Here is a 14,136-nt window from a genome sequence, read left to right as displayed (position 1 = left end):
ATTTGAAAGGTAACCAGACGAGCCAATTAATTATCGCTGACTAGACACAAAAATACATACCGATATTGTGTAATATTAACCTACCTGTCGCCCCTAAAATGATTATCCCTGTCCCGAGTCAGACCTCTGATCCTATCGGAGGCCGGACTCGGGATAGGCGTGTTCGAAACCCTAGTGGTATATGGACACGTTAAACTAGTTATTAAGCTAAACCTAAAATTGTAATGGACATGGTTTCTAACTGTAAATACTTCTGTAAAACTATTGATTAAGTAGACTTTCCCATCTAAAATCACAGAACTGACCAACTACGTAGTCCCAAAGAAAAGAAAATTACCACTTGGGTATCGTTGGTTGTCGTTTTTTTCTTTTGCTCCAACGTAGCATATCAATAGGCCTAATAGTGTACATTTCTCCTTTGTATTATTTAACAGAGAAAAATACTATAACCCCATTTCGTTCCGTTAATGTAACCTGAAATATATTTAGTTGAATAGTTTATTATATAATCACGTCATTTATGTTGTTCTACAAGTCAGGTTGGTCAAATAGAAGCGCCTTGTCGTAAATTACTGCTTTTGTTTACACTGTGCATACAGGAGTTGGTCAAACTAACGTCACTTCGCCCCAAGCTAGTGTACCGGACGGATCGAAAAGAAAAGAAAATGGCTGCCCCAGTTAGCAGGAATAATCACGTTTTTTATTAAGTCTAAAATTACGCGTTTCTCATTTCTTAAAGTGTCAATATAATATGTTGGTGGTCCGGGTATGCATCTTTCCAAAACATAAGGCTTATGTTTGAGTTTACTCTCCCTTTAAGACTTTAGGCTTGTAGACCTGTACTGGGTTCTCCTCCAGGTACCAGCTCCCACCCTGAGCCTGCTTTTAACGACTGATTGGGTAGGTAAGACCACTACACTGACTTCTCTTTCACTAACCAGCTGTTCTGGACAGACAGTCCAGATAGCTGAGGTGTGTGTGTGTGTGTGTGTGTGTGTGTGTGTGTGTGTGTGTGTGTGTAGGGCGAGATTTAGCTCAGTCTGTTGAGTGCTCGCTTGAAGTCCTTGTGTCACAGGATCGAACCACCTCGGTGGATCCAAATGACTGGGTTTTTCTCGTTCCAACCAGTGCACCACAATTGGTCAAAGGCCGTGGTATGTGCATTCCTGTCTGTGAGAAAGTGCATAAAAAAGATCCCTTGCTGCATTGGGACACATGAAGCGGGATATAAGTGCAAAAATAACTATAGCCTAAATGAATAAAATTAAATAAAAACAACTAGGACAGTCGATTAAAAAATGCACACAATAAAATGATAAATAAAAATAGACAACATTTCTTATTTTATTGGTATATATTTTTACCTTTATGCTGTCAATGAATGTCGCGACAGAAATATTCGGTCTAGTGAAAATGGAGAAATAAATGTGTAAAGAGACCTTGAATATAATAAACGACGGCGTAACATTTGGAAAAGGATAGGTCTATTGCCTGTATTGGCGCGAAAATCAGAAAAGGAAATGGCCTCGATAGTTTGCGAAGAAGACTTGTCTGACGAATTTGACGTCTTTGGGATCGAATTAGAAAATTCTGATTGCATTGACAAATGTAAATTGATTTACTAGATATTGTTTTATAAAAGTTTGCACTGTCCACAAACACTACTACGTAAATTTTTAAAAGAAATTATGGTCCAGTAGCTGAGTAGGCCCTAACTTGCATCTGAAAAAATCTCGGCATGTCCGATGATGTCGGAGGCAAATTTTTAAGTTGCAGCCCAGTTTTTAAGAGTTAGAATTGCAAATGACAAGAAAAAGATGAAGTAACCAAAATTTGTTTAACTAAGCAAAATTTACATGCTATTTCATGCTGAACATGGCATACATGATACAACAAAAACTATAATGCCCCCACTCATAAAATTGTGTAAATTAATTTGATTTTTGTAAAAATGCAGGGATTTACCTTGTTTTTCTGAAATGGGGGTCCCTTGGACTCACCTCTTTCTTTTCTGGGGGTCCCAACCTGAAAACAAAGGGTCCCAAAACCACACAAACGACAGAGAGCTGCAGACAACAAATCACGTGTATACTATATGTTTCATTAAAGTAAATTTAACAAGCTGTGTTGTTGTTTTTCCTTTTGGGAAATCAGTGTCGGTATTCATTGTTTATTCTTTCAAAATCAACATTTCACTTTGATCTGTATAATTATTTGAACCATTTCCTGCAAACTAAATGACACTCACAATACCATGCGTTGTTTATGAATCGTGCTACTTGTTTGTTAATGCAAATCAGAACATTTAACCAATTTGTTTTATTCGCCCGGGAATTTCCGATTGTGTTCGGCCTGTTCACGAGAAGTTCCGAATGATCGCAAATCCGCGATCTCTTTCCAGAAATTACTAACTTTACCCGATTAAGCGCAGCAAAGGATAAAGACGCAGTGTTCCCAGAGATTAAAACTTTTTGTTTTCCATATGGGGAATCCCCATTTGAATACGCAGTTTATAGGTAGAAAAGAAATAGTGTGTTACACAGAATGATCGATCTTTGATAGTGGACAGGGTTACTGAAAATATCAGATATTTTATGCGTCCCACGGGACGCAGTATCTCTATTTTTGCGGGTCCAGTGAAGTTTTAGTGCGTCCTATACGCAAGTTTTGTGCGTCCGGTATATCCCTGAAAATTAATTTAATTTTTTATTATTTAAAAAAAATTAAATTAATTAATGGTGCAGACCATAGTTTCAGCTCATAAAAATGGACACTAACTTTCAGTTACCACTTTTTGGGCCAGGAACGTTTTTTTCTCTCTTTTGATGGTGCTTGCATAGTAGTATAGATCTCGGCAAAATATCTGCCAGGTTCCCCCCCCCCCCCCTTATTCATTCCATATATGAACCCCATCAAAAAAATCCCTCTATACATTGATGATGGAAGTGAGGGTGGACCAGGCGGATATTTTTTCGATCTTAAAAAATATCTAAACCTTGTTCTGATAACTATTACTTCTCAGACGAACATGATTTTTTTAAAAGATGAAAAATGCATTTTCATGATTTTGGGGTATTATAAAAATTAGATGGCTAGAACCACTTATGGTGTACAAAAAATATAGTATTCTAAATAATTAAATTTATATTATCAAAAATGGCTTTTATTTGTTTGTGAAATATTGCATGTGATAGCAAATCGAAAGAAGTGACTTGTAGATGTTTCTTTTGTTTTTGTACGATTGTAGATTAAAAAAAACCCACACATTTTTTGGACCACTTGCCATTGGGATCCCACTAAGTAACTTTTAGTGGCCCGAAGCCAGAAAACACTGGCATCTGGCCACCATATTCTAGAACCTTTAAGTTGGATAGTTTGTTTTTTTGTTTGTTTAAACCTACATATAAACAAATATATGTCTGTTCTTTATTTTATTTTTTTGCAAAAAAAACATTTTAGGTACCCTTGGATTCTTAGAAACAGTTTTATTTCTTTTTTTATGAGGAACCCACTATAATTAGAATAGATGGAGAAAATAACTGAATTAATATCCAGGGCTGGCCGAAAGTACTCGTCCGCTTGCCTCAGACATGTAAAAATTTGCTCGGACGAGTAAAATTTACAATTCAGTCGTCCGTCGGCCAACCAAAATTTCCAAACACAAACTGCCTCTTTATCCCTTTTGTACAAGTTGCGATTTTTTTAATTCCCTAGTCTGCAACAAGTGTCATCCGCCATTTCAAAGCTTGGCCAAGACTGAGGCCGTTCAGACTTTGATTGGTTGTGCAAGTAAGAAAATGATAACTGACCCGCACCCCCATCCCCAACCCTCTCTCTCTCCCTCCCTCCATCCATCCCCTATTTACAGTGTGTGTGCGTTTTAAACCCCTGGGTTTCACGGACACGATAGTTTTCGGTACCCGGTACCGTGTCGGTAAAATCACGGAACCAAACTTTCGTTTCCCATGATTATTATATCGAGTACCGTATTTGACTGGAAGTAGGCCAGCATCTTTGAATAAGCCCCCACCTCCTTTTTGAAGACATTTAAGAAATTATAGGCCTTTATTTGTAAATAATGGTTCGTGAAATAAATTGCCAAAAACGTTAAAGGATCGAGAAAAAGCTGTTTCGAACATTAATTTACAACACATTACTAAAATGGATAAGTAGACTCTTTGTAAAGTTAGTTTTCAGTTTATCTATGTGAGCTGAGGGGTTTTTCACTGACGTTGTAGTGTTTCATATTACAAAATTAGTTTGTCTCATCTGCAAAGTTTTGCATTTGTTTCCCAATTAAATTGAATGTACATGCAATTAACATTTAATTGGCTGAATGTTAAAGAACAGTAAATTGGTGCCCTTTCAGGAATATGCGTATCGGGATCTAAGCAGTCTCCGACTGAGTCTGTGTGTCGGACTCGCATCGAGTGCGCCAAACACCAGAATTTCAAAGAAAAAACGAGGGTATACTCTCCCTGATAATTTTGAAAATTAAATGTCCTGAAATGCATTGACCTGCATTCTACAAGTAAAATCAATCCTGAAAAATAGAGGGATACCGGTACATGTATACTTTTTTGTTATTTTTTTATTTAAAAACAAAAAATCTCTGGTACACTTGTCCGTTGTGACTGACCACCCCCCAAAACCCCCCCAAAAAACAGCAACAACAAAACCCACCAACAAAAACAGACAAACCAAAAACAACAACAAACAAACAAAATTAATGTTATTCACTGTGAAATCATTAACTCAATAATTTTCGATGATCAATCTAAAGTAAAGGGTTAAAGTTTAAAAAATATATATCATAAACTCATTTCTAATTTTCCTTCATTCCGGAAGCAATTGTTTGGGGGTTTTACATTCGTAAATTAAGGCAAATAAATATTTAGTAATACAGGGCTTACATGTGCTTTGTATGATGTGAAATTGTTTTAATATGTCAATGAGTACATATTTTTAACACTGACATTAATTACAAAAGCAAGAAATATATCATTTCTTCATAAATATTAAAAACATTAATTTTTTTCAGTGAAAGAATTGTGTGTAACCTATCGTCTTGATGCATCTGATATTGCTACAGAATGGGTTGCATTTTCACAGTCGAAGAAAATCCAGAGCCTTTGTGCTGGCAGTCTTGAGATGTTTGAGAGAGAAGTAAGTGTATGGAGAAATAATAATTTTAATTTGCTGAATATTTATGGAAGGGAAAATTAACTAATTAATTTAGGACTCAACAGTTTGAACTGTTTCACTCATATTTAAAAGCAAATTTACAATATGAACAAACAGATGTTAACAAAAATCAGTTTTTAATCAGGGGTGGGAATTCTCGAATCCGCTGTTTTCCTCTTTTTTACAGTTCACCAATTCCCACCCCTGTTTCATTGAAGACTGGAAAGACGTAATGGGCCAGTTATTCTATCACACTGACAACCATTATGATTTACTTAATTTCTAGTATTTAGATCCTATACAACAACTCTTCTTGATTATGTTTTAATTTGCAAACATTTAAAATTCTTTTCAGAGATTGTCTAAGAAAACCCCAAAGACACCAAAGACATCTACGAGCAAGAATTCCTCCGTCATCTATGATCTCAACACCATTGATCAAGGGTACTTGCATGAAATGTTTTAATGTTTTACATTAGCTTTTTATAGCTCATTTTTTTTTACTAACCTTTACTAAGTGAAAAAGGCAAGATATAGGTGGGGTTTTTTTGGTGATGGGGTCAGTGTCAGCTTTTTGCATTACAGCTTCATGTTTACATTAATCAGTGTCTCACAAACTGGAAGTCCTACAGTGTTTCTGCTAGAATGTTTTTTTGGTATGGCGCTATGGAATTGAATACAACCACAGTAAACGGTGAGTATAGGGGGCCTCCCAACAGAAAGACAATTGGTTACGTTTAGGGTTATGGTTAGGCCAAACAAAAAAATAGGCGTGTTTCCGGTCGACTGACCGTCCCTAGTTTTCCCCCCCCCCCCCCCCGACCCGAATTTTTTCTCTCTTAAACTGAAAAAAAAGAAGAAGAACAAAAAATAATGAAAAAATAAAAAATGAAAAAAAGAAGTAAAAATAAAAGAGGACAACATCACCAAACAAGAGTATTTCCTTCCTTGCACATTGTTTACGTACTATTATACAATACATTTTGCACATGTAATTCCCTTCCGAAAAACATCGAGAAATTATGGAAAAGCTTTTGTAATAGAGTTCCGTCCCCTGATTAGCTACCACCGAACAGCTTAGTCGGTCACGGAAGTAACCGAATGTACGAACATAGCCTTGGTACAGGTTATTTCGATTAAATATAATTGTATCAATTCAGCTTGATTCTCGTCTTCACTTAAATCAACAGCTCTTATTATTAATGCATCTCAAATGTTTGCATAAAGTATTTAATAATGATAATGATGATAAATAATAATAATAATATTATTATTATTATTATTATTATTATTATGATAGTATTCAATTTAAAAAAAAACCAAAAAAAAAAAACCTACCTACCTATCCTAATTTTTTGGGGGGATGCAATCAGAAACACACCTATTTTTTTGTTTGGCCTTAAGAAAATTATACAGTAATTGTAAGAGTAATTAATTTTGTTAAAAGTGTAAGTTAAACAAATAAATCTGCAAACTTGTTTGGGTTTGCGCCATACCCGTTTAACCCTTTGGTAGAAACCCTGTCCTGGGTCATTGAAACTTGGTGTATAGTTGCACCTATGGATGTTCATCACAGTGCACAGAAATGTTTATGGTAGCCAAAACATAATTTACCAGAATTCTTGTTTACTTTTTGCTTCACCGTGACACAGAAGACAAAATGTAGGTATTTTCTGATTGCTGCATACATTTTAGTGTTTAGTTTTTGTGTTTGGGATCATTTTTCACACACTAAAATGTCTATCTCATTACAATTTGGTTTATAGCTGTATTTATGAATGTTTATCTCCAGGCTCATTAAATTTTGCTTTTAATTTTAACATTTTTGTATTTTTAAAAATGCATCTGTGGATGCAGCTATCAATGTAACTGAATAAGTTGATGACTGTCAATACATTTTTGTTGTAATTTTTAAAATTATTTGTTTTAAGTTGTCTGATGTTTATGCTCGTTGGGGGAGTGGGAGTTTATTATAGGAGTGTTTTGACACCAGAACTACCCCCATCTTTTAAAAGTTTAAAAATATGAAACAAAAAACTCAAATGTTACTAGTAGGAAGTACTAGTATTTGTAACTTTCAACAAATAATTTTCTACATCGGACAAAACTTCTGAGTTAAAAACCATCTTACTCTGGCCTCAGAGAATTGAAAATTTGGGTAACCCATTTGTGGATTATGCAATAATAAATTCAGGTAATCCTTTTTCTTTTTGATATCCTAAATTTAATGCACCAGCAAAAATATGTTAGATTTGTGTGAACGAAACAATTTTTCTTGCAATTTTCATAGGCCTGTTGCTGTCATCACTTCAATTTGTATTGTAATTTACTGAGTAACCATTGTGATTCTGATACCCATTACTAATCCCCAATCTAATTAAAGTTAGCTCCACTATTACATGTGGATCTAACACCAGCCAGTTGGAGCTCATGTCCACCAATCAAAACCTTACTTGCAGAATCCTGCCAGTGATTTAAAACTAACAACACTGCGTAGTCCCCAATGTCCAGGTAACATTTCGTCTGTAAATAATAATTTAAATATTGACCAATCACACTTCGCCTTTTATAACGTTATTTGGGAGCATACAAATTCTAAAAATATCGGGCGAGTCTATTTTAGTGGCCGCAGTACAGCAAACCATACCAATATGTACGGGGTGGGTTATCAGTCTTCAATTTTAAATTAAAAATTATTTATTTATTTATAAAAACCCCCAACTAAATCATTCTTCAGTTTTACATTACAAATCATTTATTTTATAAAATAAAACATGTTTTAAGGCATTTGTAATTCACACGAAACATGTCGTATACCCTCAGGATAATGCGGAATGTTTTCAAATTATTTTTAAATCACTGGCAGGATTCTGCAAGTAAGGTTTTGATTGGTGGACATGAGCTCCAACTGGCTGCTGTTAGATCCACATGTAATAGTGGAGCTAATTTTAATTAGATTGACTAATCCCCTGCTGGTTGAACTGGATGGAGGCTATAGGTTTTCTCCATTCATTTACCTATATGGCCAGATCAAGTTCGACTTTCATGGGAATTTATTCAAGGACCATAACTCTGTCAAAAATGGAAATTCATCCATGAGTTTAGAAATTTGTGAAACCCAGTAGAGGACATGCATTACTTCAATAGTATTCAGAATGCTTGTTCTGTTTTGTTGTTAACTGCTCTGTGGTGAATGTTCTGGACAGTTGATAATGCATTAAAATAGTAAAATAATTTCAGTTTTTCTTCTTTGTTAGTGTTGATGATGATGAAGCTGTGGCTCTTTATGAATCGTATTCCACGCTGACTCCAAAAGCAAAGGTATGTTATGCAATATGTTAGATCTGAGGTTACTAAATATTGAAAAGAAATCCCAACAACTAATTAGGTTCCTCCCAAAAACATGTATCCATTACATTTAATATTGCTTCAGTTAGAATACAACCATTGTTAGAAGACAACATTAAAACACATTTCATATGATCACATGAACTTAATGTGGAATAATCACTGCTTAGTAATGGGAGGTTATGCAGACTTAACACAAATCTCCCACATTTTCTTCTGATTTCAGATTACTTTGGTAAAATGCGTAATTTTAAATAGGTCATCTTGACCATTTGAATTAAATGTATAAAGTTCACAATTATTTATTTCAGACCACAGGTGGCCAGAAGCGGCAGCTCACCCCAGAGAATGTGCCTCTAAAACGATTCACTGGCTCGTCTCGTAGCCCTGTTATCCCTTTCTCTCCAGCTAGCTTCTCCCCTGCAGGGTGAGTTTCTGCTTCAAGCGGTGTTCTCATTCTATGATTAGTCATACTGACTTTTGCATGCAATTTGTTGACCATACAAAAATAGGAACATATACAGGGCTCACCCTGGATCAAAAATAACTGTAGCCAAAATATTAGCCAAATGGAATTTTTATTAGCCATATTGAAAATGCTTTAGCCAAAATTGTTTTACCTAGTACTGTATAGAGTATTTATATATGAATATGAAATTGCATCTTTTTCAGCTAATTGTGTACAAACTGAAATAAATCTTGAATAACAAAACTGTGTTACCTGATCAAAATCAGACAGCAATGGGGGTAGGGGCAGTTAATATATTACTTTGATTTTTCAGCTGTGGGGGGGGGGGGGGGGGGGGGGGGGGGGGGTGGGGGGGGGGGGGGGGGGGGGGGGGGGGGGGGGGGGGGGGGGGGGGGGGGGGGGGGGGGGGGGGGGGGGCGGGGGGGGGGGGGGGGGGGGGGGGGGGGGGGGGGGGGGGGGGGGGGAGTTCACCCCGTACACCTGCCCCCACTTCTAAGGCCTTTAACATTAAATTAACAATCATACAGAAATATGTGGGTGGGTGAATGTTTATGGAGGGTGTTGTTTTTTCTTTCTTCCGTTTTTTTTCCCAAATAAAAAAATTGAGTTTTTTTTTTTTTTAAATATAGAGCTCATTATTTCTTGAAATAGCTATCTTTATGTTAGTTTGAATTGCTTTTTTTATTATTTTTTTTATTAAGTGACCCATCAATTCCCCCACCCCTAACAATTTCATAATTTGCGCCATGTTGTTGCTGTTGATTTCAGCGTTGTGTTAAATGCTTGTGATTTCTGCTTGTAAAATACCTAGACTAAGAATGCTGACTTATATATTCCATTTATTAAAAAACCCAACCAAAAACAATTTACGGTCTTTTTAAAATCCAGCTAACGTATTAAATTTCACCTCACAGTCTTACAAATCTATATCTAACAAATATGATTATTGTAAACTAATTTTATTCAGTTTACGTGTAACTGCAATTTGTATAAATACCGCATGTTCATTTCCCGCGATCTGCATGCATGCTCTTGACCATGGGTACAAAATTAACAAAGACAAAGAAATAACGAAACTGCAGTTAGGTATTCATTGCTGCAAACAACTATTGTTTTTCAACAAATTTACATCCAAGATTTACTCCTTTGTAATTGTATTGTTTAATGTCCGCAACAATGTCTCTTGACACATGGGTGTTAGCTGACTCTGAAACCTGACGTATTTGTGCCGAGAGCTTTCCTCATTTCAGCCAACGAACGTTCTTCCTAACGTTCGCGAACTATTTTATTGGTGTCTGTCATGTCCATTTGGTTTAACGTGAAGCGCACAAACCAGTCTAGCGAACGTTTTCTTTTCGCTCGGTCTGGCTGAACTCAGCCCTTTGAATAGCCTTCATGTCTTTCGGTCCTGAAATGGCATGTGTATTCAAATTGACACGCATTGTCGGTCTGTTTTTATTACTTTGGTTCAAAGACTTTACAAAGTTAAAATAACACGTTACAGACTTTGATTTTATACATGTTGAATGCATGCCGTTAAAATTAATAACCGTGATTATTAAAATAAGCAAACTTCATTAGGCCCATGCTGTATTCTGGATGACATCGTTTCTTGTTACTGGTCGTGAGATCGCTCTTAGGCCTACGCTAATTGAATATTTGGTATTATTATTATGTTTGAGTGTCGGATAGAATATGTAACAATTTTTTGGCATCAGAAGACAGAAAATGGCTTAGCAAAAATTTTAGCCACTTGCAAATTTTATTAGCCATTTTTTGTAAAAATTAGCCAGTGGCTAATTTGGCTACCGACAACGCGAGCCCTGATATAATACTGAAGTTGTTCCAATCTAGGTGTTCTTACTTTAACAATTGATCACATGCTGTGACAAGTCTGTTAATTGCATAATGTGAATGCCCCTTTATGTGTACAAGGCTTAAAATTCAGGTTGTGGAGTGGAAAGTAATCTTTATTTCCGATTTTAATTTGGAAGCAGATGTTAAAAGTTAAGAAGCACTTCTAGTAAGTACGTTGGAAATTAAGACAGGTTTTTAGACTTACTGTGAACTTTTTCAACAGCAATGCTGAAAACATGAGACAGTGTAAACACTGCTTGGGAGACTTGATTATCAGATAGCATGTCGTGTATTTTGGGTGGTCTTTGTTTCCTGCCTCCTGTCAGTTTCGTGGCAGGATTTCGCTCAGTCTGTCAAGTGCTCGTTTGAGGTGCTTGCGTCGCAGGATCACACCACCTCTGTGGATCCATTCGACTGATTGGGGTTTTTCTCGTTCCAACCAGTGCACCACAACTAGTCAAAGGCTGTGGTATGTGCTTTCCTGTCTGTGGGAAAGTGTATATAAAAGATCCCTTTCTACGTTGGGAAAATTGTAGCTGGTTCCCTCTGATAATTACGAGTCAGAATTGCCAAATGTTTCACATCCAATAGCTGATGATTAATTGATAAATGTGCTCTAGTGGTGTCGTTAAACAAAACAAACTTCAATCTTCCTGTCAGTTTCGAGCCTTGATGTATGAATCCCTCACAATTTGATTGATATTATGGTTTAGTTATCCAATAACTTTTAAATAAATAACGTAACTATATTTTGGGAATTTATTATTTTTTAAAATTTTGATTAAGACAGTTGAAAACTGATTAGCCACTGATATTAAAGGCGTCCCGAGAATTGAAAATTTGTGTAACCAATTTATGGTGTCGATTGCAATATTGGAAAAAAACCTAAACTTCCATAATGTTCATGTAATATTTTAAATATTCATATTATCATTTGGATACATTTCATTAGCCAGAACACTCCATCCCAGAAATACGCATCTCGGACAAATGCTGGGGACGTGGTGTGCAGCTTTGGAGGGTCAGACAATGCTGTGTGGACAGGTCAGGGTCAAGGTTGCTCAATCCATTCCTATGACTCGAGTGCAGATCTCCCCGAGCGCTTCAAGTACATGTTCCAGAAACTGACAGACAAAGCATTCGGTTAGTGGTACTATGTTAAGTTGCAAATCGTGGTCATACTTCACAAAGGATAACATACAAATACAGTTAAACTTAAATTTCTTTAACGGATATTGTAAAGGGGTACATGGTAAACATCTTGAAATGGGTGTATCTGGGTTTTTTCTTCTTTATGTTTTTTTAATAAAATAACTGCAATTGTTTAAATGTTTTCACTGCTGAGAATTTTCAAGTTCTCTTCAGTATACTTAAATTGTAAATTATACATAAAATTATACATTAAGTCCTTAAACAATATTATAGAAATAGGAACATTTTTACTTTATCTAAAACTTGTCTAAAATTTGTGCAGCTGTTGTAATTTTTAGAAACTTTAGAAATTATATACCAAAAGTTGCCCTAGCTATTCTTTATTTTACCAAGGGAGATCACTGTATGTGAACTAGAATGTCTGATCAAATACATGTATGTACTCTTGACTTTTAATGTAATTGTTTCATTTCAGAGCTTCTAGATTGTCAAATGCTGCATTTAAGTCTATTTTATGAATATGAATATCCTGCCTCCTCCCCCAAACTTTTTAAAGAGAAAGCTCTATTTCTGTCTTTAGGTGACATCCAATTATTCCAATTAGTAAAATTTTATTTACTTCACAGTGTGTGTGATTTTGGTTTTAAAATTTTAAGTGTCATAAGGTCTCCCTGTTTGCAAATCTTTAGAGCCTGCCACCAACCCAGCGAGCCCTGCTGTGTGTCTCCAGTAGAACAGAAGACACACTAAATGTTTTGAATGAAATCATGGAAAAGATCGCTATTCAAGACTGGTTTCCCATGATTTTGAGATATATATGTTGACTGTGTCATTTCGAAGAATCAGTGTAATTTGTACAAATTATTTTTACGAGCCATGCAGGCTCGTATGCTAGCCAAGCTAGAGAGTCCTATATAATTTTTGCGAGCCTCTGGCTTCCGGACTCTACTCAAAATCGCACACTGCTTCATGTTAGGGCTAGACTAAGTAAATTTTTAAATATGGCTAGTAAATGTTTTAAATCACTGATCCCATGACTAGTGGATTTCTATAACAATTCTAGAAGCTCTGTATTTATAAAGACATTTGCAGTGCTCGAAGTAACATGGGCTACTGGAAATAGAACAGCAAATATATTTCTGAGGTACTCATTGTTCACACATCACTTCAAACAGTTGGTACCGCTGAGATGTATTTGTGAGCAGTATGGAATTAAAATATAAAACAGTGTTCGAAATAAGCACTTGTCCATTTGTCTTTACAAGTGAAAATCTGCTCGGACAAGCAAAATGTACCTTAGTGGTTGTCCAGTGGACAAGTTAAAAATGTTCAATGAAGTTTAATTTTGACAAATAAAAAATACGGTCCTTGTACTTGAATAAAACAAAACATTTATTTGGACAAGTGAAAATATTGCTGGTCAAGTAGATTTCTCGATGTACTTGTCCGGTGGACAAATGAAAAATTCTGCTTAATTCTATCACTGTAAAACAGTCATGAATTGAATAGCAGATGAGATAATCTTATATTATTTTCTCGCTTGAAAATTGACCTCCAATTTTTGGCAGATATGTGTATTAGCAGATGAACTTTTAGACATTGCTTATGCTTGTTAAAATTTGTTTTGTTTAACGACACCATTAGAGCACATTAATTATCATCAGATATTGGATGTCAAACATTTGCTAATTCTGACTCGTAGTCATCAGAAGAAACCCGCTACATTTTCCTAATGCAGTTTTTTTTATGTGCACTTTCCCACAGACAGGAAAGCACATACCACGGCCTTTGACCAGTTGTGGTGCACTGGTTGGAACAAGGAAGAACACAATCAGTTGATTGGATCCACCGAGGTGGTTTGATCCTACGACATAAGCTTAGTGCTTATGCTAAAGTTTTCACAAAACATTATTCATTCACTGTTATATATTTCAGTGCTGAACGACTTGATAGAAGACATGTCGAGTGAACTTAAACAAACTCACAATATTGTAGACCTGGCTCATGTGGCTCTACCAACACAGGTATGTTTAGTACATGACATTTTACAAGTAAGACATTGTTAATAACTGACATGTATTTTTTGCAGTTTCAATGAATGACCATAGTTATGTTTTATGCTTGCT

The 14,136-nt window shown here is 35.9% G+C and overlaps 1 protein-coding gene across 1 annotated transcript in view; it reads left to right on the top strand.

Annotated features, from left to right (window-relative positions):
* Positions 1-1,508: 1,508 nt before the first annotated feature.
* LOC121370931 (DNA polymerase alpha subunit B-like) overlaps positions 1,509-14,136 on the top strand; it is a 31,395-nt gene continuing 18,767 nt past the window's right edge. The window contains exons 1-7 of the mRNA XM_041496476.1: positions 1,509-1,608; positions 5,042-5,166; positions 5,540-5,628; positions 8,442-8,505; positions 8,844-8,959; positions 11,811-12,001; positions 13,946-14,034. Of these exons, the coding sequence (XP_041352410.1) occupies positions 1,521-1,608; positions 5,042-5,166; positions 5,540-5,628; positions 8,442-8,505; positions 8,844-8,959; positions 11,811-12,001; positions 13,946-14,034 (762 nt within the window). The 5' untranslated portion in view covers positions 1,509-1,520. The remainder of the gene's footprint in view (positions 1,609-5,041; positions 5,167-5,539; positions 5,629-8,441; positions 8,506-8,843; positions 8,960-11,810; positions 12,002-13,945; positions 14,035-14,136) is intronic.

Source organism: Gigantopelta aegis, chromosome 4, assembly GCF_016097555.1.
Source record: "Gigantopelta aegis isolate Gae_Host chromosome 4, Gae_host_genome, whole genome shotgun sequence".
NCBI lineage: Eukaryota > Metazoa > Mollusca > Gastropoda > Neomphalida > Peltospiridae > Gigantopelta > Gigantopelta aegis.
Note: the sequence above shows the minus strand (reverse complement) of the source record. Positions and strands in the feature narration are given on the sequence as shown.